At 36.8% G+C, this 23,620-nt stretch overlaps 2 protein-coding genes across 2 annotated transcripts; both read right to left on the reverse strand.

The window, feature by feature from the left end:
• Positions 1-201: 201 nt before the first annotated feature.
• Positions 202-4,310, reverse strand: LOC121419628 (spore wall protein 2-like). The gene is made up of 2 exons (XM_041614085.1): positions 4,275-4,310; positions 202-2,446 (listed from the first exon to the last, which is right to left on the reverse strand). The coding sequence occupies exons 1-2, from the start codon at positions 4,308-4,310 to the stop codon at positions 383-385; spliced, it is 2,100 nt and encodes a 699-aa protein (XP_041470019.1). The 3' UTR covers positions 202-382.
• Positions 4,311-4,879: 569 nt separating this feature from the next.
• Positions 4,880-22,395, reverse strand: LOC121420293 (fibrous sheath CABYR-binding protein-like). Its single transcript, XM_041614869.1, has 8 exons — positions 21,915-22,395; positions 15,533-15,603; positions 14,660-14,856; positions 12,093-12,291; positions 7,919-8,251; positions 7,444-7,575; positions 5,797-6,198; positions 4,880-4,974 (listed from the first exon to the last, which is right to left on the reverse strand). The coding sequence occupies exons 1-8, from the start codon at positions 22,066-22,068 to the stop codon at positions 4,963-4,965; spliced, it is 1,500 nt and encodes a 499-aa protein (XP_041470803.1). The 5' UTR covers positions 22,069-22,395; the 3' UTR covers positions 4,880-4,962.
• Positions 22,396-23,620: the final 1,225 nt, after the last annotated feature.

Genomic DNA, 23,620 nt, shown 5'->3' on the forward strand with positions numbered 1-23,620 from the left:
TTTCACTTCATTTAGGAATTTCAAAAATGTAATAATAATGAGAAATAACATGAAAGCTGTAACTCTTAGAACATTAAAGAGTAAGGGTGTTAAAGGGTGTAAATGTTAGTTAGAGAGCAATCATGAAATGAATTCCAATAAGATATTAATGAGACTATTAATAATTGAACGAAGATGAGGAAAATATAATAAAACATACAAAAATGACATCCTCCATTCTATAAATGTGATTTTGAATGAGAAAAGGAAGACCAAAATTGTCTTCAAAGTGGAATGACCAGGAGAAAATGTGAAAAACATGCTTTGATTCTGGGCAAAATGAAGGCCCAACTAACAAAATGCCCCACCTGAGAAAGTAGTTTATCTGTTTTTTTCTTGACGGCTATGCCGAATCCTGCCCACCTTCCACTCCTCCCCCTTCCTCATCCCCTCCGCCACCTCCTTCCACTTCCATTGCACCTTCTTCCTCTTTGCTCTGGCTTCCTTCTTCTGCTTCCGTTGCACCATCTTCCTCTTTGCTCTGGCTACCTTCTTCTGCTTCCAATGCACCATCTTCCTCTTTGCTCTGGCTACCTTCTTTGGCTTCCGTTGCACCATCTTCCTCTTTGCTCTGGCTACCTTCTTCCGCTGCTGTTGCACCATCTTCCTCTTTGCTCTGGTCTCCATCCTGTGCCACATCACCATCCTTTGAGTATTCCTTTACAGGGTCTTCTGTGATCTGACCTGATGTCTCTTCTACAGCAGGGTCAGCTGCCTCAGATGCTTCTGGCGTCTCCTGGACTTGTCCTGCAGCATCAGTTGGATTTTGACCTTCTATTCTCTCATCTTGACTTTGTCCCATTGGCAGGAAAGTTTCCTGTTTCCCTTCTGCATTTGAGCCAAGGTTGGCTTGTGAGGATGTGACTGGCTCCTTGATGTCTGACATTTCCAGATCCTGTTCATGCCCGACTGAGGGATCTTCATTTGCTTGCACATTTGGATCTGGTGTATTTACTTCAAACCCTAATCCACTGTCCCTACCCTCACTTTCATCACCAATGTCCTTTGCAACCTTGTCTCTGGGTTCTTCTTGAGGTTGGGCACCAGCCATTGCCTCTTCATCATTTGCTCCCTTGTCAATCTCACTTGGTTCTTGGACCTCCTCAGCTACATCCTGGCTTTGCTCTGGATTTGTGGCTTCAGGTTGTCCTAGTACTTCTTCAGCTCCTACTGTTCCTTCTTTTCTGTCTTCAACAAGAGCCTCTTGTGAATGACCTTTCTCCTTGTTAGCAATGCTATTTTCCAAAGGTTCAGCATTTTCAGTATCCACTGAACTTTCAATCTGTAAGTTATGTTCTTCATCCTCTTTTGGGCTCTCCTTGGACTCCTCGAGATTTGCTTCTGCAGGAACTTCTTGCACCTGATCTTCAACAGGCCCACTTTCCTCTTCTTTTTTGTCATCTGAAAGAACCTGAGGGACCTGACTTTCATCGGATCCTTGGTTACTATCAGTAACTTCATTTTCTTGATCCAGAACATCACTGTCCTCCTTCTCTTGAGCAGCATCTTTAGTGTTACTTTGTTCCTCTTTTTCTGTCATCTGTTCATTTTCATTCACTTCCTGTGCATCATCTACCCCTTCTGTTGTATCAACTTCAGCAACATAGTCTACAACCTTCTCAACATCCTCTTCTACTTCCTTACTTTCAGTCTCACCAACTGTGGCAGTACTTTCTTCTGTTTTGCCAATCTCAGCTGCTCCTGCAGCAAAAGATTCGACTGCTTCACTCTGTTTTGAAGCCTGATCTTCAACAGCCGTCCCATCTGTCACCGTGTTTTCTTCTGTTGCAGCATTTTCTCCATCTTCAGTAGGTTCTTTAGCATCAGTTTCGGCTGCTATACTCTGCTTTGAAGATCTGGCACTTTTTGTCTTTGCAGCCTTATCTTCAGTATCTATCACAGTATTTTCTTCTGTTGCAGCATTTTCTCCATCTTCAGTAGGTTCTTTAGCATCAGTTTCGGCTGCTATACTCTGCTTTGAAGATCTGGCACTTTTTGTCTTCACAATATCTTCTTCCTCTTGAGCAGCGTCGCTGACATCTGCTTGTTCCTTGGTCTCAGGTTCTACTGCTATGCTCTGATTGGAGGACCTGGCACTTTGATCCTTTGAAACCTGATCTTCAAGGCCAACATCTTGACTTCCACCTGCTTCTGGCTGTTCTTCAGTGACAGCTTCCCTTGTTCCTTGGTCAGAACTATGCTCAACCTGGACAGAATCACTAGGTGATTTGTCTTGGTCTGATACCTGCATCTCACCAGCTTTACTATCTTCGGTGCTATCTACGACAGTATCCGCTTCACCCTCCCCTTTACCTACCCCTTCTTTAGTAGTATCACCCTGAGATGTGACCGTGGAAGGTGGTGGGGTAAGATCTTTATCTTGTACAATGGTAGTACTTGTCTTTGGCTAGTAGAGGGGCAAAAAGTACAGTTAAAGAAAAAGGGAAAAGGAATGAAAATAAAGAAGCAGAACATAGATTGAGAAATTGTGCAGGCATACATGTACATACATTGATAGAAATGAAAGAATTTCAAGACAGAAGAGGGTGATGAAAGATGAAAATGTGGAAAGTTTGTTGCCTTGCTTAACCCTATCTAGGCTTGGGGGGTCTCGGAGCCCCCCCCCCCCCAACAATTCACGTAATATTTTTGCCACTCAAAACTTTTGACTTTCAAGACTTGCGCATCTTTGAGACCAAATTTGTGACACCCGGGTAAGTGGTTCTGAAATTATGCAACATTTTGTATGTGTATGTCAGAGCAAAAATTGCTAAAAAACATGATTTTGTGTACAAAGTCAATGTAAATTGTGTTTTTAACCAAAAGTTATAAAAGTATGATTATGTTTAGTTTTGCTGGTCTAAATGGATTTATTTCATGCTTTTTATGATCTCAAAGGGTCTCCCACAATGTTCATCGAAAAAACAATGAAAAACAGAAGGTCCATAAAATTAGGAAATACATAAGAAATTGCAAAAAACAATATATAAGAAATTGATCTGATTTTTTCCATGTTCAAAAGAACACCACAAAGAGTTTCTACACCAACAATTAGAACATTTGGAGCTTTATTTAGGGAATTCGAGGAAAATGTATGATTTTGTATACTTATGCATAAATTAGCATAATCAATTAATAGCGATTTGCATGAAATAAATTAATACCAAATTTTGTCCCAGGCAACCTGCATGTTCATTTTCGGCGCGATCGCACAATCGACGGCCGAGATATCAAGGGGGGCATGGGAGGACACCCCCCCCCCCCCCCGCCTAGATAGGGTAATGATTAATTGTGAGTTTGATGGAATGGAGCAAGATAAAATATCTTTACTGGTTATTAATGCGAATTTGTTGTACAATACCATTTGACTACTGAGTTTATATAAAGTTTCACACACTTACATATGCACAATATGAACCAATCAAAATCTGTTATTGATTTACATTAAGATATGTTCAATGTCAAAAATGATATCACAATGTTGACCATTATTAAAGGCAAGATGCACTGATAGTGAATGAATGACATGATCAAAATTACAAAGCTGGTATTTATAATTACAAAGTCAAGCAATCATATAATTATTTATTTATGTGAGCATTTTTGTAGCATCATGTAAATGTGAATATAGTTTTTAATAGATCTATATGTTTTCATACCCCTAAATGTGTATCCAAAAGTTCATTTAAGAATCTGGTATATTATTTCAAAAGAAATTGACCAGAAAAGGTTGTAATTGTTTCTTTGTTTTTCAATATACATGTATATCGAGAGAGGCTTCATCTGTCTCGGTTATTAGTATCACATCAATTACTGTATGCCAGGTGTTATCTTGTGCGTCCATGTCCACAGTTTACAATACATTTATATAATGGTGGAGTTAGTATTCACACAATTGTAGCAAATTTAAAATTTGTATTATGTTGTTATATAATCACTTTGCACCAAAAGCAATAGCAGGCCTCAAAGACACCATAGAAATTATCATGGACATTATCATCCTTCAAGTAATAAGGTCCACCTTAGAAGTTGTCACACCTGAAAGTTTTTAGCCAGAATATAGGTACATACGTATGGCAAGCTGTTTTCTTATTTAATCCTACGTGTGTATCTGTGGTAGCGTCGTGGTGTAGCGATGCCGACTCTTGCCTTGTAATCAGAGGGTCATGCGTTCAAATCCCACTATGGTCTAGCATCCTTTGGCAAAGCATCAATCCACACTTCACAACTCTCACCCACCTGCTCATTGGGTACTGGTAGGAGACAACCATCATTGTGGTTGGTTTAGCATGTGAGTGCCTAACAGGCTGCTAAAAAAGGCTATGAAACCAGTGACTGGGTAATAACAATTGTGTAGCAGTTTGAGCAGCCGTAGATTGATATCGCGCTGTATAAAAGCCAATTATATCTTGATATCACGCATTCCATTCTTGATATATCACAAATCACCTTTTTGTCAATATTGAAAAATCAAGAAATCAAATTCTTTATATCATGAGATCCTTTTGTACTGTAAATAAAAGGACTTTTTTAATACCAAAGAATAGGATCAAATGAGAGTACAGCTTGTCATAGTCTAGCTACATTTATCATGGGCAGTTGTGGCAGCGGCTGCCCCTTGAGGGACCAATTGTTTGCTTCAAAATAATCTGCCTAAAAAATGTATGAGGGGCCAATCGTTCACTTCAAGATAATCAGCCATAAAAATATATGAGGGGCCAGTTGTTCACTTCAAAATAATCTTCCTCAAAAATACATGTTTTGAAGCCTGCAATGCTAATAAATGCATGAAAAAGAGTGAATAGTAGAGAGTAAAAATGGTGAATGATGTTAAAGAGAGTTGCAGATGTACTTTAGTGTGTGCAATGAAGAGAAATTGAGTCACATCACACCAATCCTACCTGTTTTAATATGAGTCTGTGTTTATGCTGTATCCTGGAAAAACAAGAGATGTGGATTTAAATATTTACACGCAGAGTAGATTCATATTTTGTTTGTCCCAAATTAAGGGCTCAAATTCAAAGAGGTAGTACTGAATCATTGCGTCGTAACCATTGTTTATGCAGACTTCATTCACTAATTTTAAGTGTGAATATTCAAAAAGGGTCTTAACATTGTTCATACTTGTTACTAAGGTTATACCATTAAGGAGCAGACTTTTGATATAAACATAAACAGTGGGCCCATTTATACCAAAGATTGAGATTATAAATGCGGTAATCTTAGCATCAAAAGTGAATAGTGCATGCTGTTATCACATCATCACATTATCAAAATCTTCCTCAATATACATGTAAATGCTAAAATATGTGTATTAAATGAAATCTGCATAAAACATGATTTTCACACCACTGATTCAAAACACCTTTTCAGGTAAAAGTGAGTTTTATTGGTAAGTGTAATATTTTGTTAGTTGAACCTAAATACAATTGAGAATGAATGGTCAAAAGACTTCCTGCAAATATATTTCAAGAAAACATTCAAGATGATTAGCTGACCCTGTTTCAGAAAACCTATTGATCATTTGCAAGTGTGCCATCTGTGATGTCTATTAAACTTTTATGTTTAATTGCCATTCATGTATGGACAAGTTGACATTAACGGTAAGATTTCATGTAAAAGGGCACTTGCATAGATACATGTAAAAGCTCAACTTTGTTGTCTCAATAATGTAGTCTTTCCACCAGACATCTTTACACTGAAGAAAGGCATGTTACATAAATTTTCATCATTTTCAAAATATTCAACGGTCCTTACCTCTGCTGGTGCCTCTGCCTGCTCTGCCGGTGCTGCCTCTCCTTCGGCAGGCGCTGCTTCTCCTTCAGCTGGTGCAGCTTCCTCCTCCTTTGGAGCCTCCTGTTCTGCTGGAGGTGTCTCTTCTGCCGGTGCAGCCTCTCCCTGTGTAGCTGCCTCTTCCTGCTGCGTTGCCTCGGCTTCAGGGGCGTCCCCTTCCGCCGTGGTAGCCTCCTCGGCCTGACCAGCTTCAGCCTCTGCTGGTGCTTCTCCATCTGCAGCCGGTGCCTGCTCTCCCTCCTGTGGTGCATCCTCTGTGGGTGCTGGTTCTGCAGCACCTTCTTGTGGTGCATCACCTTCCGTTGGGGGTTCTTCATCCCCTGCCTCGCTCTTACCCTCCTTCATTTGCTTTCTCACCTTCATACCCTGGACGTGGAAAGTCAATGCAGAGAAAAAAAAATAAAGAATCATTGAACTTCAGTCAAATCAACTTTAAGCATTATCAAGAAAATTTGGCCCCAAAATTGTCTCCAAACTAGATGGATTCTCAACAGCGTGCAGATTAAATTTATGCCTTTGCATTGCCAGACCAAGAATATTCTTTATACCTAGTTCAGGCCCCAAAATATCTCAAATAATGGCTTTGGTGATCTTTGCCATAGTGATCCTAAAAGCTACTCAGATCATTTCACTCACATACCATGCAAGAACCAAGTTTGAAATTGGTCCTTTAAACGGTTCTACAATAATCCCCAAAATGTGATATTGTCAGGTATGGACGTGACCACCAGCCACATCAAACCAAAAATAAGCAGCCAGGGAAGATTCTCTGAAAGTAGCAATAAATGTTTTTTTTTTTGGGGGGGGCTTAAGAAAGTAAAAATGAGAAGATTAGCTGTCTGAAAGAACAATTCCTCTCCCCTGTCAAAATATGAAGTTGTAAAATTAAAAAGAAGATACAGGTGTTCACTTTATCAATTTTTACAAGTTATCATTTTAAATGCTATTTCAATTCCAACAAAGTCTTACAATTCATTTTGGGCGTCTTATTGGTAATTTTGGGATGGCAGGAAATGTATTTAGCAACCATCGTGACCTTCGACCTCATGATCCGAGATCTGATCAGATCATTGTCTCTCCAATATGCTTTCATGAACCTAGATTTAAGATGGTCTATCAAATGGTTGTTCAATTATTGTGAGAATAAATAATCTAATAAATACAATAACCTCTGTGACCCTTGCCTAATGATCATGAAATCTACTCAGATGATTGTTATCCCATACAACTGATCTGAGCACTTTTGTAGTTTAGTTCAGATTTATATTCAGATCAGCGTTCCGGTGTGTTGGCTCAGTTGGTATAGCCTCCGTCTCACAACCGGGAGGTCGGAGATCAAACCCCGACCGTGTCAAACCAAAAGACGTTAAAAGACGGGAGTTGCTGCTACCCTGTTTGGCATTCAACGATTTAAGGGATAGAGCCTCGTCAATCTGGCGCTGCACAGCGGCTGACAGGCCCACGATCAATTGGGCAAAGGAAATTTTCAGAGTATTTCATTTCGTGTCTATTCAAGCTTTTTCGCTAAAAATAGCTGGCCACTGCTTCAATTTAATATGTGCTTGCGTATATGAATTATGTTATATCTGTTATTAAAAATGATTTCAGTACCTTGAAGCCAGCTTGGATCTTGACTGCTGCATCTTGAACCTGGGGGTCGTTGAGATCGATGTCGACCTCCTCTTCTTCCTCTTTCTTTGATTCCTCGGTTGCAGGAGCTTCTTCTTGTGTTGTTTCTGCAGCCTAAAAGAAAAGGACAAAGAAAATATGACAATTAAAAGAAAAACACCTGCTAGAGATGTATGCCAAAAAATAGGGTTAATAGATTGAAAATTATTGCTAAAACCACATCCTATCTGAAATTTTTATATTTATTTTTTTTAAAGTAAAAAGTCATGTGATTAACTTTTGGCTAATCAAACACCAAGATGTTTATGTTTCTTCGTATTCTATTTTTTATTAAACAGAGCGCCAGAGAGAGTGGGATCATGTCTTTTAATAAGGCAGCCCTGAAAATATAACACAAATGACATGGATATGTGGAAGAAAGCTGTTTTCAAAAATTTATTTTTAGAATAATACATACCGGTTCTTCTGCTTGGGCTTCTCCTTCTGCAGCTGCAGCCGGTGTCTCACTCGCTGGCGTCTCCTCCCCCTCCTTCGCTCCTTCTTTCTTTCCTTTCCTCACCATCATACCCTTGAAGCCAGCCTGGATCTTGATAGCTGCCTTCTCCACCTCTGGATCCTCCAGGTCAATATCCACCTCCTCCTCCTCCTGAGCTGGGGCCGCTGGGGCATCCCCCGATGGAGCCTCTGTCGTTGAAGCTTCTGCAGGTGCTTGCTCCGCTTGTGACGTTTCTTCTGCTGGTGTTCCTGCTTCCTGTTGGCTCGGTTCTGCCTGTTCTGTTGTCTCTCCCGCCTGTGGTGAGAATTAGATGTACAATATTCTATAAACCAACCTTGCAGTGTGGATCACTAAAGATATATTCCATTCCTTCCAAACCAATTTCTTTTTCTATATAAATGTTTTTATTATATAGATCAACAAGAATCATAATATATTCAGATTGGCTCTTCCCTTTCTCATGATAAGACCATAAGCCATGAACTGTAAAATTCAGTGGTGTGATCAGCCAAAAAATTTGGAGGGTGCCAGATATTGCGGATGGGGGAAAATTCTAAGATGCAAGCAAATCGAGCGAGTAATACTTATCAATTAAAAAATCTAATTTTTCATAAATTTAGGATATTTAGGAAATAGTATAATCTTTCACTCAAGATATTCTTTTCACTGTCTTTCTTTTTCTCCTTTCTTTGTCTTGGTAGTGAAACTTTTTCAGGGGGCTATGCCCACATCTGTACGCCTGTTCTAATATCACCATGGCTTAACCACTTGGTCTACAATAAATTTGGTCTTTTTACCGTTTTCTCTGACCATCACTTAATCTTCAGTGCCTGTAAAATTCACTTGGTGTAACTGTCACATAGTCTTATGTCCAGATGGACTACTTTCTTTTATTTTCCTAACTTTACTCAAATGAAAATTCTTATTTTTTGGACAACTTATTTTTCAATTTTATTTAAATGAAAATTAGGTTCATAATCATAAAAGTTTGATACATCACAAGCAAATTATTCTCAAAATTATTTTCAAAACAATAGCAATAAGAGCTGATCAGTAATAATAAAAGAACAGGCTATACAGTGTTGTGGACATATGCCCCCTGTGTATAGGGTGATTCATATTCAGCCCCAAAACATTTTTATTTGGCTGGAAAAATCTTTAAATAGATGAAGGTGCAAGAAATAATCTTTATTCAATTGATGAAAAGGGATCTCGAGCTGCACACATCCTGGAATGATTCACCATACAAACGGGGAGTTTTTAAGAAGCATATCATCAGAGATTTACAGGTACGTTGTTCTGAGCCAATCAGATGAACGGATTTCAGTAGCTTATAACAGTCATCGGTGAAAAATCACTGACTGACTGTTCCATGAAATCTTCCCCTCTTCTGCCTGGTTAATACACAAACAGTATTAAACAATGAATAATAACATTGAAATGCAAAGCACAAAACTGCTATTCCCAAAACAAAGAAAAACATGTATAAAACTATTTTTACCTACAAAATCTATGTGCAATTAAGTGTAGGAATCTCATTTTCAATGACTTTCTCCCTAGAATATGTGTGTCCTCTTCAAAAACCTGATAATCAAGCCATTGACGGATGATGGAAATGGTTTGTAGATACTCATGTATTACTTCTCCACAGAAGTGCTTTACCCATTTGAGGCATCAATCTGTAAGAATTTGTGAAAACCTTTTTTCTCAATATCTTTTTTTTAACGAAGGCAAGTCAGAAAAAGCTGTATTATAGAAATATGAAAATTGTGGTAATCACACATAATCTGAAAACAGTTTCCTAATTAGATAGAGAACTCTTTCTATGCAAAAGAAGGTTGGTTCCCATGTCAAAACTCTAAAATCAAGATTTTTTTAGTCGAGCTTAAAAACTTTACATTATGAGGAGGTAATGATGCCCCCAGCAGTGATATTTGATTAGCTTTTTACGTTTCAACAAAAATAGCTTGCACATGTTTCACTGCTAAACGACTGTGACATTTTCTATCAGCAAAAAACATTCCTCAACACCAAGGTAAATTAATATGAGCCAGGCATAATGAAATTGATTTATCTTGTGACATCTTCGGGCTGCCATGGTTACAAGCTAAATACCTGGAAGTCACATCCAGTCTCACCCCATTTTTTTTCCATTCTAATGAAAAGTATAGTGTGTTGCTCAGTTGTAAGCCTCAACACCTTGAAAATTTCCTTCAAGAAAATTAAATTGTGCTATTTTAGTTTGTGGTAAAGCGATCCCATTCGGGTCTTATTAGAAATTGCATCATTCCAAATGGCTGTGCAGTGTGTTGATCCAAGATTAAGAATAACTTCCTAATTGTTTTTTTTTTAGTGGGAATATATACTTATATTCGGGGCACTAATGAGATTCTTCATTGGGTTCTATTTTATAAAAATATACTAGTATTTGTAAATTACATTTATCTTTTCATTATTTATTTATGTTTTCATATTATGTTTCACCTACTTCTTATCAATTAATTGACTTGGAAATCTATTCATTAATTTCAATATTTGCTTGAATTGTAAATTCATTCATTTGTAACTTTAAATATTTTACATATTACTGAAGTCTTTAGATTTTGTATTTTTTGTTATTTTTACAATCCATTTGTTCTTACTTATTATTGATCACAATACCTTTCCGTACATTTTTCAAAGGAATTTAGATTAATTTAGTCCTCCATACTCTAATTCATTGTTCGAAGTCATTTATTTCTAATTTGCATCATAGTAGGAAAACAAGCATGGGGGGAGGAGTGCACACTGAATCATTATACCGTGCCCAAAAAGCAAAGCACAAGTATTCATATTAAATCTACTTTTAGACCATATTTAATTCAGCATAATTGCCTTTAAGCCTCCTAGACAGCCATTTCCTTTATAGTAAGTACACCAGTTTAGAACTAGCACTATCCTTAATGCTTCTATTTCTATGCCAAATAGAGTTTCAAACCATCTTTTCCCAACAAAACGTTTTTCTTTTCTCTTTCCACTTTCCATCCCCAAACCAAAATAAAATGATTTACAGCCCTAATACCCCCTCCCCCCTGTGGTATTAGCAGACTATAGCTATAAATGTAGGTCTGTTTTCCCCCCTTTCCCTACTCTTTATGGTCCCTCTGGGCCCTTGCACCGGCTTAATATAATTCAGGTAGAATTTTGATTTTTTTTTTTTTGTTGAAATCAAAACCACAAATCTAATTTCCTGTTAGGGAGTGAGCACGTTTTCTTTTGAACGCATGCTTGCCAAGAATTCTGGATCATTTTTTCAAAGAAATCAAAACTCTTGCCTCTGATTTTTTCATGTTAAAGATTCCATGATGGAGTTAACAGTAAGAGATCCATTTAAATATCGATTGGTGCTTTTTTCAAAATCAATGTATACATGTACATGTATCTTCATCTTATTGTATATTTGTAGTAGGCTTGAGACATTAATATTGAGAAACATTTTTAATCATTTTAATGAGCAGTTAGGGTTAACTAGCAAACAAACAAAAAAACTTCCTCAAAAGTTGCAGAAAATTCACATTTTATATCTTTACATTGATGGCATGCCCGTATATATATATATTTCCTTTAAAGACCCAGACCAGACCAGAGCTAAAAATGAAATCGACAAATGGGAACTACATAAACTAAGAGTAAACATTGTATAAAGATTAAAGTTTTGGTGGTGGTGGTAGTGATTTTTTTACCTGATTGCTAAGAAAGCATGAATGCTTGTAAGCAAGCAGCCAGAGGACCAACGGCTTAAGGTCCTCTCCAAAGGACCTGGTACTGAGGATTAATGCCTCACCAGGGCACTAGCATACCAAGCGGGAATCAAACCCGGGTCACCAGAATACGATTCCCGCACTCTACCAACTGAGCTATTGCGCCTCCTTTAATGCATTTTATGCATATTCTCCGTTAAGCGGCCATGTATTTTTCTTATTCCCAAATTAACAGGTTATTGAGCTTCTTAACGGCCTGAAGTACATGACATCACAATGTGTCGGGGGGGGGGGTAATTCCATAGTTTTGCATACATGAAGAAAAGATTTTTTTCTGTTTTCCAGGTAATGAAATCATTTTTTTTTCTATTTGCAGATTAGACAGCGGTCCTTACCACAGATGTTTCTGACTTTTTGGCCGACATGTCTCTTCTCGTCTTGAAACCTTTAAACGAGGATTGAATTTTGATGGCAGCTTTTTCGACCTCTGGGTCATTGAGGTCAATGTCAACTTCCTCTTCCTGTGGTTGCTCTGGAGCCGCCGCTGCAGGCTCTTGTGTGTCACCCTCTGTTGTTGCAGCTGCCTCACCCTCCCTGGAGAAAAAAGGAATTTGAAATGAAAGCTTACCCATTAAAAACAAAAACATGTAAGACCGAATTATAGCAATGACGTTAAAGTATATTAACTGTCCACAGAACTTCTTCCTCACTCATATACAGAGTTTGAAGAAAAAAAAGTTCTGATCAATTGATCAGGCATATCACAATACAACTGCATGCAACATCTCAAAAAGAGCTCGGCCCATTTGCCATAACTGTATTGACCCTGGAAACCTTACTTGTGATTGGCAACTGAGCCCAGATAATATCATAGTTACCATTTTAGTTGTCTTTGTATTTGGGAAATGGAGCCTACATTTCTTGCACAATTAATTCATCAATTGCAAATATACAATATATTGGGCTTCCATTGTTGTGATCAAACTTCTTAATCAAAAGCCACTGAAAAATAAATTGTGACCAGAATTTTAACCAATCAAATTCACATATTTCAACCTTTCCCATCTTCAGTGGTCAAATGAGACCTAGAAAAAAAATAACAGACGAAAATCTGTCTGCTAGAGAGTGTAGGAAAAATACTTATACATGTACATCATGTTCATATAATACCTGCTTTAAATTCATTTCCTTCCCATCCCCCGCCCAAATCAGTGAAAATGACACTTAGTATGTACATGAATGCTTGCAAAAGCAATTTGTTATTACTGTTTATGAACTGTGAATATATTTCCCTTCTATTAAAGACAAATAGTTTGAATTGAAAATTATCATTTACATTCCTCAATTGATTAACTTTCACTTATTAAGATATACATGTATTTGATATGATTAAAAAATATTAGAAATCAAACTTGAAACTAAAAGAAAAACTCACAAGTGAAAATCAAAACAATGCAATAAAACAAGGTGAAAAAAATAGGGGAAATAAACATGCCAAAATGTGATGCATGCAAATAAATCATGCATGATCTAAACTATAATAGTGCCAAAAAAAAACCACAGTGCTAAACTCAAATCAACTTGCAGGGGTAACAGGCAAAAAATGAAGTGAAAACAAGTCATATTGACTTTATAATGCAACCTTGCAATCATGCTGTAATATAAATATATTCAAAGCTCAGTCTAAAAGCATGCAAGGATGCGAATAAAGGGAGAAATCAGCAGCAATCACATGAAATATAGTACCAATTCGATGACATCAGTTGCCATGGTGTCATGGCAGCCTGGTTCTGAACAAATGAACCCGCCGAATGAAAGCGTGTGTTTCTCATAGCTTGCAACCTATTTTTCATACGAGCCAAAGTCATTTGCAAATACAGACGATCGTCAGTTGCGACTCCGTTTAGAACCACCCTGCCATGACACCATGCCAACTGACGTCAAACTTCGGTACTCTAATGGGGATAAACCATGCAAACCAAACTGGTATTCAAAGAAAAAAAATATTACAACTTCCATAAATTATATCCTAGACCAGGAATCTAATCTCCTTTAAAAAAAATGATTCTCGTTTCGATCTGTGGTCAGATAGTTACATTTTTCCTCAATCTTTAGTTCCAGCCTTATATATAAACCAACTCCAAACCAGCTGATAATATGTCATTGGAGATTAAGTAATAGCATGGACCTGGTGATAGCTATGGATTATCTGCGGTCGCTGATATCAGTATGACTTGGGGAATACATATTGATCAACATGAATTCCTTAAATATATAGGTTAAAACAGTTGAGAGGAGCAAAGTTCTGAAGGTCAAATCATAGAAAATAGTTGCAAGTCTCTATGAAAGGTGGCCCTGGACATTGGGACATGTAGAATGTTTCAGTTTACAATAAAATCAAAAATTTGCATTTGACAAATAAATCATAATTCTTAAATATCACTTCAGGAATTTTCAATTTCAGACTTAAAATTAACAGCAAATATTTTCACTGATTGTAAGGACTTGGGATTGATCACTACATATAGTTTTATTACCTCACTTCAGATCTTTGCTTGATTCCTCTCTGGGGGTGTTTCATAAAGCTGTTTGTAAGTTACAAATGACTTTACAAGCAACTTGTGATCTTTTTTGTGGCAAAACAGACTCTGAATGATTTATTTTCTCACCAGCTTTAAAATTTGGATTTCCTTCTTTATAGGTTGCTAAAAGGCATTTTAATGCAAAGTTCATTATCTGACACAAACAACAATTTTAAAAAAAATCATAAAAAGCTTACTGCCATTGCTTTATCAAAACAGGGACATCATCAAGCATCTTATTTAAAACAAGAAAAGAAAAGATCACCAGCCGTTGCAAAGTTGAAAGTCATTTGTAGCTTACGAAAAGCTTTATGAAGCGGCCCCCCGGATAAAAAAAAAGATTAGATAGAGAAAATCAAACCAAACAGTGTTAGACGCACTTCAAAGCGTGAACGCGCTTTCGAGCCTCATACCCCCGATACGCCGCCTGGATCGTGACCGCCGCATCTTCTTGTGACGGTTTCGCTTCGGGCTCGGGACGCGATGATTCTCGCGACTGATGACCTCTGACGGCTGATTGTATTTTGACAGCGGCTTCTTGCTGCTGAGGATCACTGACGTCACCAACATTACCATTCTGTAGAATGTCATATGACAATAAAAGGAAAAATGAAAATTAGATTCTCCATAATGAAAACAAGATATCCTTTGTACATTTATTCTACACCTTTCACATATTCAAATATTTGAATATATTTCTGGGGACATACTGTACTGTACATTACAGTGCATTTCAGAAAATTTCAAATCTTTTTATGTATAGACACTTCAATCTGGGGCCCGTTTCATATTAGAGTCAGGGGCCGCGGAACAGTTTTCAAACTGTGGGGGGGGGCTGGGCCAAAAGTGGGGGGCTGACCATGCAAAAAAAATACAATTCCACATGTATGGACATTTTTATGTTTTTGTACACGATTTTTGAAAAAAGTGGGGGCTGTAGCCCCCCCCCCCCTGCTTCCGTGGCACGACAGTTACAGCTGTTGTATAAACTTTTCCATTATTGCAACTACCATGGCAACAGGGCGCAGCAGCCAATCAAAATCAAGGTTACCATGGTACTTGTCATAATGGCAATATTACAACAGTTGGAACTCTTTATGAAACGGGCCCCTGATGAAAGCTTCCACATTTCCTACTGTACACTCCCTTTGTACACTCCTCAATAACAGTCCGACAATTTGCCAGACGGTGGCCTGTACTTGCAAAGAAGAAGATAATCGCCACCCCTTCCAAGCCAAAAAGTATTTACTGACCTGAAAGGCTTTGTTGTTGTAGTAACGGTCTTCATGTCTTGCTCCAATATCTGCTGGATCAATTCCTTGCTCTAAGATGCAGAAAAAAAATTTAAAAAATATATAAATACTGTTTTTAATTTAATATGAAAATCATGTTGTCTCTTGTCTTCTTTTGTCCCATTCTGGACATACTTGATACTAAGTGACCATTTTTTGTGCTTTGACCAAATAGCATTTCATGCAGTTGCCTGTAATATTTAATAGGTGTATGAAAGAAAATTACCAAAAAAAAAACAAATACTGGATCCATTTTCAATGCATCAGAATTGTTCATTCAATGATTTTATTAAAAATCAAATGAAAAAAAAGGCACTAAAATACTTCAAAAAGCAACATACATGCAGTTGAACTTTGTTCAAAATCATTGTTTTAACGCAAATTCACAAATTTCTCATAATTTCTGATGATTAGGAACATGATGCATATTATGATCAGATTACTGACTTCACTTCTTTTAAAGTGATGCACTAGTTAATACTGATTTACTTTCATATTCACTCAACTACATGTACATGTACATGTATAACTTTTGTCCTGGGTTGAAGTTTTTACATACAATTTTTCATAGCTTTGTTTTACTTTCCTTGATATTAAATTCATAGTACAGTACCTAATTCCTTTTTTTAAACTAGTGACTGATGACAATTTTAAACATGTTGATTTAATAATTAATTATTGAGAATACATTCTTATTCTCTGATATCTATCACTTTGCTTTTAATCCTGTGATCTCATCAACAATTTGAATCTGGAAAAACAAGTACTTCAGAATCATTCACCACACCATACTTCAATACACGATTTCACTCACTACATGTAATTCTAAAATTTCATTGACAAAAGATGTATACTTAAGCATCAATTTCTAATCTTCCCTGACAGTTTTTACTTGACTTTTGAACTTGATATACATGTACAGTACATTTAATGTCCATACTAACTGTTGCAACAAATTCTGGCAAGCATATTGAAACCTTAACCACTGACTGACATGAACTCTTTTCTTGGCAATTTGACCAGTTTCATGTTTCGATGACAACCCAAATTTAATCTCCATGCAGACATACTTAATCCCAAAGATATATGATACGTTCAGTTAGGCTGACTTGAGATAACGTTTGGCAGGAAATGAAAGGGGAAATACAATCTTGGTTAAATTTATCTGGGGGCTCTGCAACAAAATGTATCCTTTTCCCTTCTCTCAAGTGTCCTATTCTGCAATTTTCTTTCGAGTTTCATTTTTACTTGCCAAAATTTAACATGACCTCTCTCTCCAAGAGACCTTTTCCCCCTTCAAGTTTTTGCCTCTCCTTTCATTTTCTCCTTTATTTGTCCTTCTGCGTCTCCATTTTGCCCTATATTCTTCTTTTCCACCTCTGCCTTTTTGATATTTTCTTTTTGTTCCCCTTCGTCCATTTATTAATTTATTCCTTCCCTTCTTTCCCCCTACTCCATCATTTTCTAACCTTCTTTTTCTTCTTCCTCCTCCTTCTCTTCTTTCTTCTACTTCTTCAGCCATTTTTTTTATTTCCTTCTCCTTTCTTTTTACTCTTCTTTTTATTTTCCCCTCCTCCTTCTACTTCATCTTCTCCCCCTTCTTCTTCTTCTACTTCCTCGGAGCCTCCTTCTTCTACTTGTTCTCCTTCTCCCCCTCCTCCTTCTACTACCATCCTCTTCTTGTTTTCTTCCTCCTTCTTCTCCTTCCCCTTTCTCTCCTTCTTCTACTCTTCTCCTTCAGTACTTTCATTCCCCACTGCTCCATACTTTTCTTTTATTTCTTCATTTTATTTTTTATCTCTATTCCTCCTCCTTCATCTTCCCCACTGCTCCTCTTCTCCTTCAGTTATTCTTTCATTTCCTTCTTCTTTCTTTTTACATTTATCTCTCCTTCTCCTCTACCATGCCCTTCACAAACATTATTTTTTTCACAAACAACAATTCTCCAGCTTCTCCTACCTGTACTTAGTTTTTTTCTCCTCACTCTCATACTCCTCTTCTGCCCTTCTTCCTATTCCATCTCGTCCTATAAAACTCTTCTCTATCATCTTGTCTTTTATTTCTGCTTAGTCTTCTTCCTTATTTCTCCTCTTCCTCCTCTCATCTGTATTTTTTGTCTCTTTCCCTTGTCTTATTTCCTCCTCCTTCATTTCCTACTTGTCCCCCTTCTCCATCATATCAATTTCCTTTTTTTCTTCTTCTCTTTTTATCTTCTCTTATTCTATTTCTTCCTCCTTCCTATTTTCCCTTCCCTTCTCCATGATTATCCTTCTGTTTCTCTTCTATCACACACTTCTTCTCCTGACTACTTCTCTCAATTTTCATTTTTTTATTCTGCGCTCTCCTCCACATTTACCTTAAATTCTCCTTAATCTTCTCCTTTCATCATATCTTTGAAATCTGATATCATCAACATAGAACTAAATTAAAAATCAACCTAAAATTATGATGGTGGTCCCCAAGTCCGCGGACCTAAAGATTTGAGTATTAGATTCAACATGAATTTCTTTTTATTTCACAAAATCTTTCAGTTGATAATGTTCCATATTACTATGAGAAAGTGTGCCAAATATCTCATAAAAAGTTAGAAAGAAATTATGATTTACTTGGAAAAAACCTCAGGCAGTCATTTTCAGATTGAACAAAAAAAATGGTGCCCCATGTCTGCCCTCCCATTCACTTTGCACATGATTCTGGGATTTTTATGAGAAAGGCTGCATTTTGAGACCGTCACATGAAATGCCCAAAATTCATTATTTTTCCCCATTTTGAGTAAGATTTTTTAATGAATATGATATCTGTCTATGTATTGCATGTGTAATGTTTGTGTTCATTGCATATCTTCTTCTAATAGAATTGCGTAGATGCGCGTATGCGCAGACAAGGGGGCCTGCGCCAACTTGGGGAACTTGCCATACCGTATGGTGATGTGATCTTATTTCACGCGTTACCTAATTTTGTACACGGTCGAATATTGACTTATTGACAAGCTTCAAGAAACTGCCAGTTTGCAAGCAGAGATCTCAAAAAAAGTAAAATGTGATAGGCTTACCAACCAAATTCATGGCATTGGAACATCCATCTTCAATTCAAAAACTTTCTCTGATTTTTTTTCTTTCCTCATCGATCATGCGCAAATTTAAGGTTAGCCTACACTTTTTTTGTGATACTTTTTCAGCCGAGCGTGTTATCGTCGCCATCTTGATTTCATTGTCTTTCACTTGGCTACAGCATGAAAATCGCGCAGTATGCGTGCTGTCGCCAAGATAAAGACAATGAACTTAAGATGGCAACTTAAACACAGTGGCAAGTTTTTCCTGTCTTTTCATAACATTTTTCTTGTTTTTTTAATGAATTCTTGTATGTCAAAAATGAAGTTGTATCCTATGTACATGATTTAGTGTTATGTGATGATAAAATATCTCACATATTCAATATTATATCAATACATAGTCAATATTTAATCAATACTTTTACAGGAAGTATACCAACTCCAACTTTCATTAGAAAGTATTACTCATTCTTATTCCAGCTATAAAACTTCTGACGCACACACATTTTATGGGTTACTTATTCACTACATTTCATATATTCTCCCTAAAAGGTCAACTCCTCCAATTCAGAGTAAAGTTACGGGGCAAGTCCAAGAAAAGGTCACCCTAGAAGGCAAAATGTCATCTTTAATTTAAGAAGTTATCTTTGGTGGGGTAAGAAAGCCCAAATATTTTATTTATAAAGAGACAGAATTTGGAGCTGAATATGGAGTCATAGACTGCGTTCAGAAGCATACATAAAGGCCACCGCACACCTTACAACTGTTCGCGATCCGATTTTGGAACAAATCGTATTTTGCTTGTTTTCTAAAGATGAATGGAACATATCATTTTATTTGTGGTTAAGATTGATTGAAAGACGATATTATAACCATTTTGAAAGATTGCAAGCCCAATATTCTGGAGTAAAGGCCAAATTAGTTTCAAATCGTACTATTGTATCCAATCTTACAACGGCTAAGCATCATTACGACTAGATATTAAATTCGCTTTAATTCTAAGGATGATAGCATACATGTAGTCACAAATTTGATCATAAATATTTGTTCCATGATTTAAAACATTACGCAGTAAGATATACCAAGTCTCAATATTAGCATCAATTTCAGATATGCCAAGTTCAAAGACCAGCTACATGTATGCGTGAGATTTTCTGTGAATCTGAGTGAGATCACAGACATTGTGTACAATGCATATAGGCTGTGATAGTTGCATGAGACAGAGATTGGAGGGGATGAACAGGAGTCCAAAATGCTTGAGTCTCACACATAATGCGTGAGACTTGGTAGCTCTGCAATTTTATTCTGAAATCGGGTCACAGACCAGTAGTAAGGTGTGTGGTTGCCTCAAGTATCCATAAGTAGGTCTAAGTATAAATATTTTCGCAGACAGGATTCTTAGAAAATAAGATCTAACGTTAGGTGGTTGATAAGGGGTCTAGTTCGAACGATATATTATTAAATTTGTCATGGATCAAATGTGAATCTAGTCATGCTTGTAGGTCTTCTTTATCATTAATCAACAATTTTAGGCTTACATTAGTTAGCTGATGAATATTTGTTAATAATGTCCATGACCATTGTGTCCAATACAATGTCCATCATATTGCATTATCCACGTTGACAAGACATATATTTCCCTGGATCGTCCCGTATTTTGCTCCTTTGTCCCAGCGTCCCGACAAACCCTTCCTGGGACGCCTAATTGTCCTGTATTATATTGACCAAAATATAGTTAATAATAGAAGTGATGAATTTTCATCAAATAACGAACAGATGACGAAGTGGAGACGATAAAAGTGATAAATGTAAAATTTTTGCAAGATCTGCGGTGATTTTCTTGCTAACCCAATACATTGCAAATGAACTGGCCTCCTGCCATGTAGGATAGGAGCAGATTTCAATGGTGCAAACAATCTCACATGATAAACAGTTTTTCCACCAAAATAATAAAATCGGCGGGAAATTTTTATTAATTATCGATTCTCAGAAGTGATTTGGAGATGTAATCAGAGGAACAAGTTATTGAGTTTTCATCACTAGATATAGTTGTTTCAGCTGTGAACTTGTACTGGAATGTGAGAGATGCCTATGATGCCATGACGTTTCATCTAATTTTTAAGTTTGATGATGTTTCACTTTGACACTTCATTCATTTCTAAAAGTTCTTTAAGATGTTAAGAATAATATTTAAAAAAATATATCATTATGATTTTTGTTAAAGACCATTGGATTGTTTTTGTTTGCTTGAAGTTGAAGTTTGAACTTTTTTCCTATTTCTTTCTTTTCTATCCTTCTTTCATCTTTCCTGCTTGGCTTTTTGGTTCCATCTATCTTTATTTCATATCTTTCTTTCCTGATCCTTTCTCTCTCTGTGTTCATTTTTCATATTCTTCTTTCTCTTAGTTTCCTTTTTTTTTAATTTCCATTTTTTATTTCCTTCATTCTTTCTTTCCTTTAAGATTTCTTTGCTTCCTCCTCCCTTCCTCTTTTTTTCTTTTAGTTCTTTCTCTCCTTTCATTTTCTTTTTTTCATTCTCTCCTTCGTTCATTCTTTCCTCCCTGTACTTTCATGCTTTCTTTCATTCTTCATTTTTCCCCTTCTATTAAGTTCTTTTCCCTTATTTTTTCCCGTAATTCCTTCCTTCCTGTTTTTGTTCTTCATTTGCTTGTTTCTCTCTTTCAAAGAATGAATGAAACATTTTGTTTCCTTCATTCTTTCTTTCCCCTCTATTTTCTTACTTTCTTTTTTCCTTTCTCTCCTTTATTTTTTCTTTCACACATTTAAAAATGATTTATGAATCTTTCTTCATTTCAAAGAATGAAGGAAACCTTTTTCTCTCTTCTATTCTTTCTTACATCCTTCTTTTAATCTTTCTTTTATTTTTTCTTCTTTTTACCTCACTTTCACCTTCATTCTTTCTTCTAATTCATCTCTTTTCTTTTGCGTTCACCCTCCCTAAGTTCCAATTCTTTATATTTTTTTCGCCAGTCTAACAGTAACACTGAGTCTAGCCTTCTTTCATTTTTGTTGATCTTAATATTATAACAAGCATGACAAGACCTGGCTCGGTCGATCCGCTCGTGCATCATGCTTTTTGTCCATTGTCCTGTATTTCATTTCGTGAAATCTGGTCACCCTGCCCTGGTATTTTAAATCAATCAAGACAACGACAACGTTCAAAAATGACAACATGCATGATGAATCAATAAATGAATAATGAAGACTTTTAGTTTGGACACTCCATCAATTTTTTATCTTTTAACATGCTAAAAAAAAGGTTAAACTTACGTTCTCTCATTTTCAGCAAGTTGTCAAAATATATCGCTGCAAAGGCATAAATATTGTCAGGTTGATTCCTCAAGACTTCACGAGCCAATCCTTCCAGAAGATTTTGAAAACCTCTCGGAACTCGAAGTTTTGTGTTCGAAAAAGGCACAGCCATTTTCAATGGATATTCAACTTTGTCTTTGAAAAAAAAATATTCACCAAGACTGAACTGAAGAGAGTTCTCATTCACGCCTGTCGAATTAATGAATTGAATCGGACCTAGGCCTAGATCTAATTTGATGATTAACAAAGTTCAATTGCTTCTCTCACGTCTTTCGCTGTCTGCTGCAATGGCACGTTTGAGTTATCGCCGCAGTTCCCCGGTCGGTCGGCTTAGCGTATGCTTCGTCGTCCGATCCGCTGAACTTTCCCGTAGAATTCTTATCAAAACATCACAGCTCAGTGGTTCGCGAATGAAGCGCTGATCCGTCGTTAGGGAACTCGTGTCAGAGGTCAAAAATCAAGCGCCATCTACGTTATGAATTCGTAGATTGTCTTTTTTGTCAGATGTTTTTCCTTCTTTTAATATCATGGACTTTATAGACTATGGGATGGGCAAGGAAAATGTCTTTTTATTTCCGTGGGGTGCCTTTTTTTAATTGTAGCTGATTTCTCAACAAGTAAATTGGCGGTGGCGGCACCAGAATTTTTTTTTTTTTTTTTTTTTTTGTAAAATGAGGGAGAAGGGAAAAGAAAAATTGGGCACATTTAAAATACCTTTTTTTTCCAATTTTGGGGCAACTCTAATTACGGAAGGGGGGGGAATGCCCGGGCAAAAGTAAAACCACCGACTCGTATCCCTCACCCTTGATGCTGCCTTTGTTAATTGGGAGTTTGATGTAGCATCACGTTACGACCGAAAAAAATAGTAGAAAATGGGAAACAGACAGAGGAACTTTGCAAAAATGAAAAAAAAATCCATAAGAGCATACAACATGAAAAAGGAGAAAACGAATTATCAGCAGTATATCATGAAAATAGAGGCGCAATATCGTGAATTCTTCGTATTTCGTCAGACATTATAAAGTACACATGGGTGTAAAGAGTATGACAAGTGTTTATTCAAATATTGCATTGACACAAAAGTTTGGCCCTTCTGTTCGGAGCGGGTAAACATTACCGTCACTCCCTGACTCCCCATTATGCTATTTCTTTTCCGCAAGTAATTTTTGGCGAAGTATCTGCTCAAAAGGGGGGGGGGGGCATTAAATTCGTGCCGTTATGATCAACCGATCAACATACAGATATTCAGAAAGAACAATAAATTGACAATATTTTCTTTTTGGTGATCTATTAACGTTAACAAGTGTGACATTCTGCACCCTTTCCACAGGAAGTTTGCTTTATCGACAAATAAAAACGGAAACTCCGCGAAACGTGATGTATGAACGAAAATCCACTAATTAAAAACCGAGTCGGATTTTCTTTTTTTACTTTTGTGACACTCGCAAATTGAAGCTGTTTTCACTTAATAAAAAAAAAACGATTTGGCGTTTCGTCAACTCTGAATTCTAATTTTGCATCGAAAGGTCATTCCAAACTTAGATAGAAACTCCGAAAATCAAATTTTGTATAAGCCCCTATGACCACGACCTTGTAGACAATTTCCAATAATAAATAGCAGCTCATTATGCCTATTCTTAAAATCACTAAATTTTAGAGGGGAT

The sequence above is a fragment of the Lytechinus variegatus genome, chromosome 8, assembly GCF_018143015.1.
Source record: "Lytechinus variegatus isolate NC3 chromosome 8, Lvar_3.0, whole genome shotgun sequence".
Lineage (NCBI taxonomy): Eukaryota > Metazoa > Echinodermata > Echinoidea > Temnopleuroida > Toxopneustidae > Lytechinus > Lytechinus variegatus.

Bases quoted from the DNA above. Each gene is read 5' to 3' on its own strand.
- LOC121420293 (XM_041614869.1), bottom strand. From the start codon at position 22,068: ATGGCTGTGCCTTTTTCGAACACAAAACTTCGAGTTCCGAGAGGTTTT. The intron at 15,604-21,914 runs GTAAGTTTAACC...TCTGCATCTTAG, and splicing joins CTTGCTGAAAATGAGAGAAC to AGCAAGGAATTGATCCAGCA. The intron at 12,292-14,659 runs GTGCGTCTAACA...TTTTTTCTCCAG, and splicing joins AAGCGCGTTCACGCTTTGAA to GGAGGGTGAGGCAGCTGCAA.
- LOC121419628 (XM_041614085.1), bottom strand. From the start codon at position 4,310: ATGGTTGTCTCCTACCAGTACCCAATGAGCAGGTGG. The intron at 2,447-4,274 runs GTGAGAGTTGTG...CCCCTCTACTAG, and splicing joins AGTACCCAATGAGCAGGTGG to CCAAAGACAAGTACTACCAT.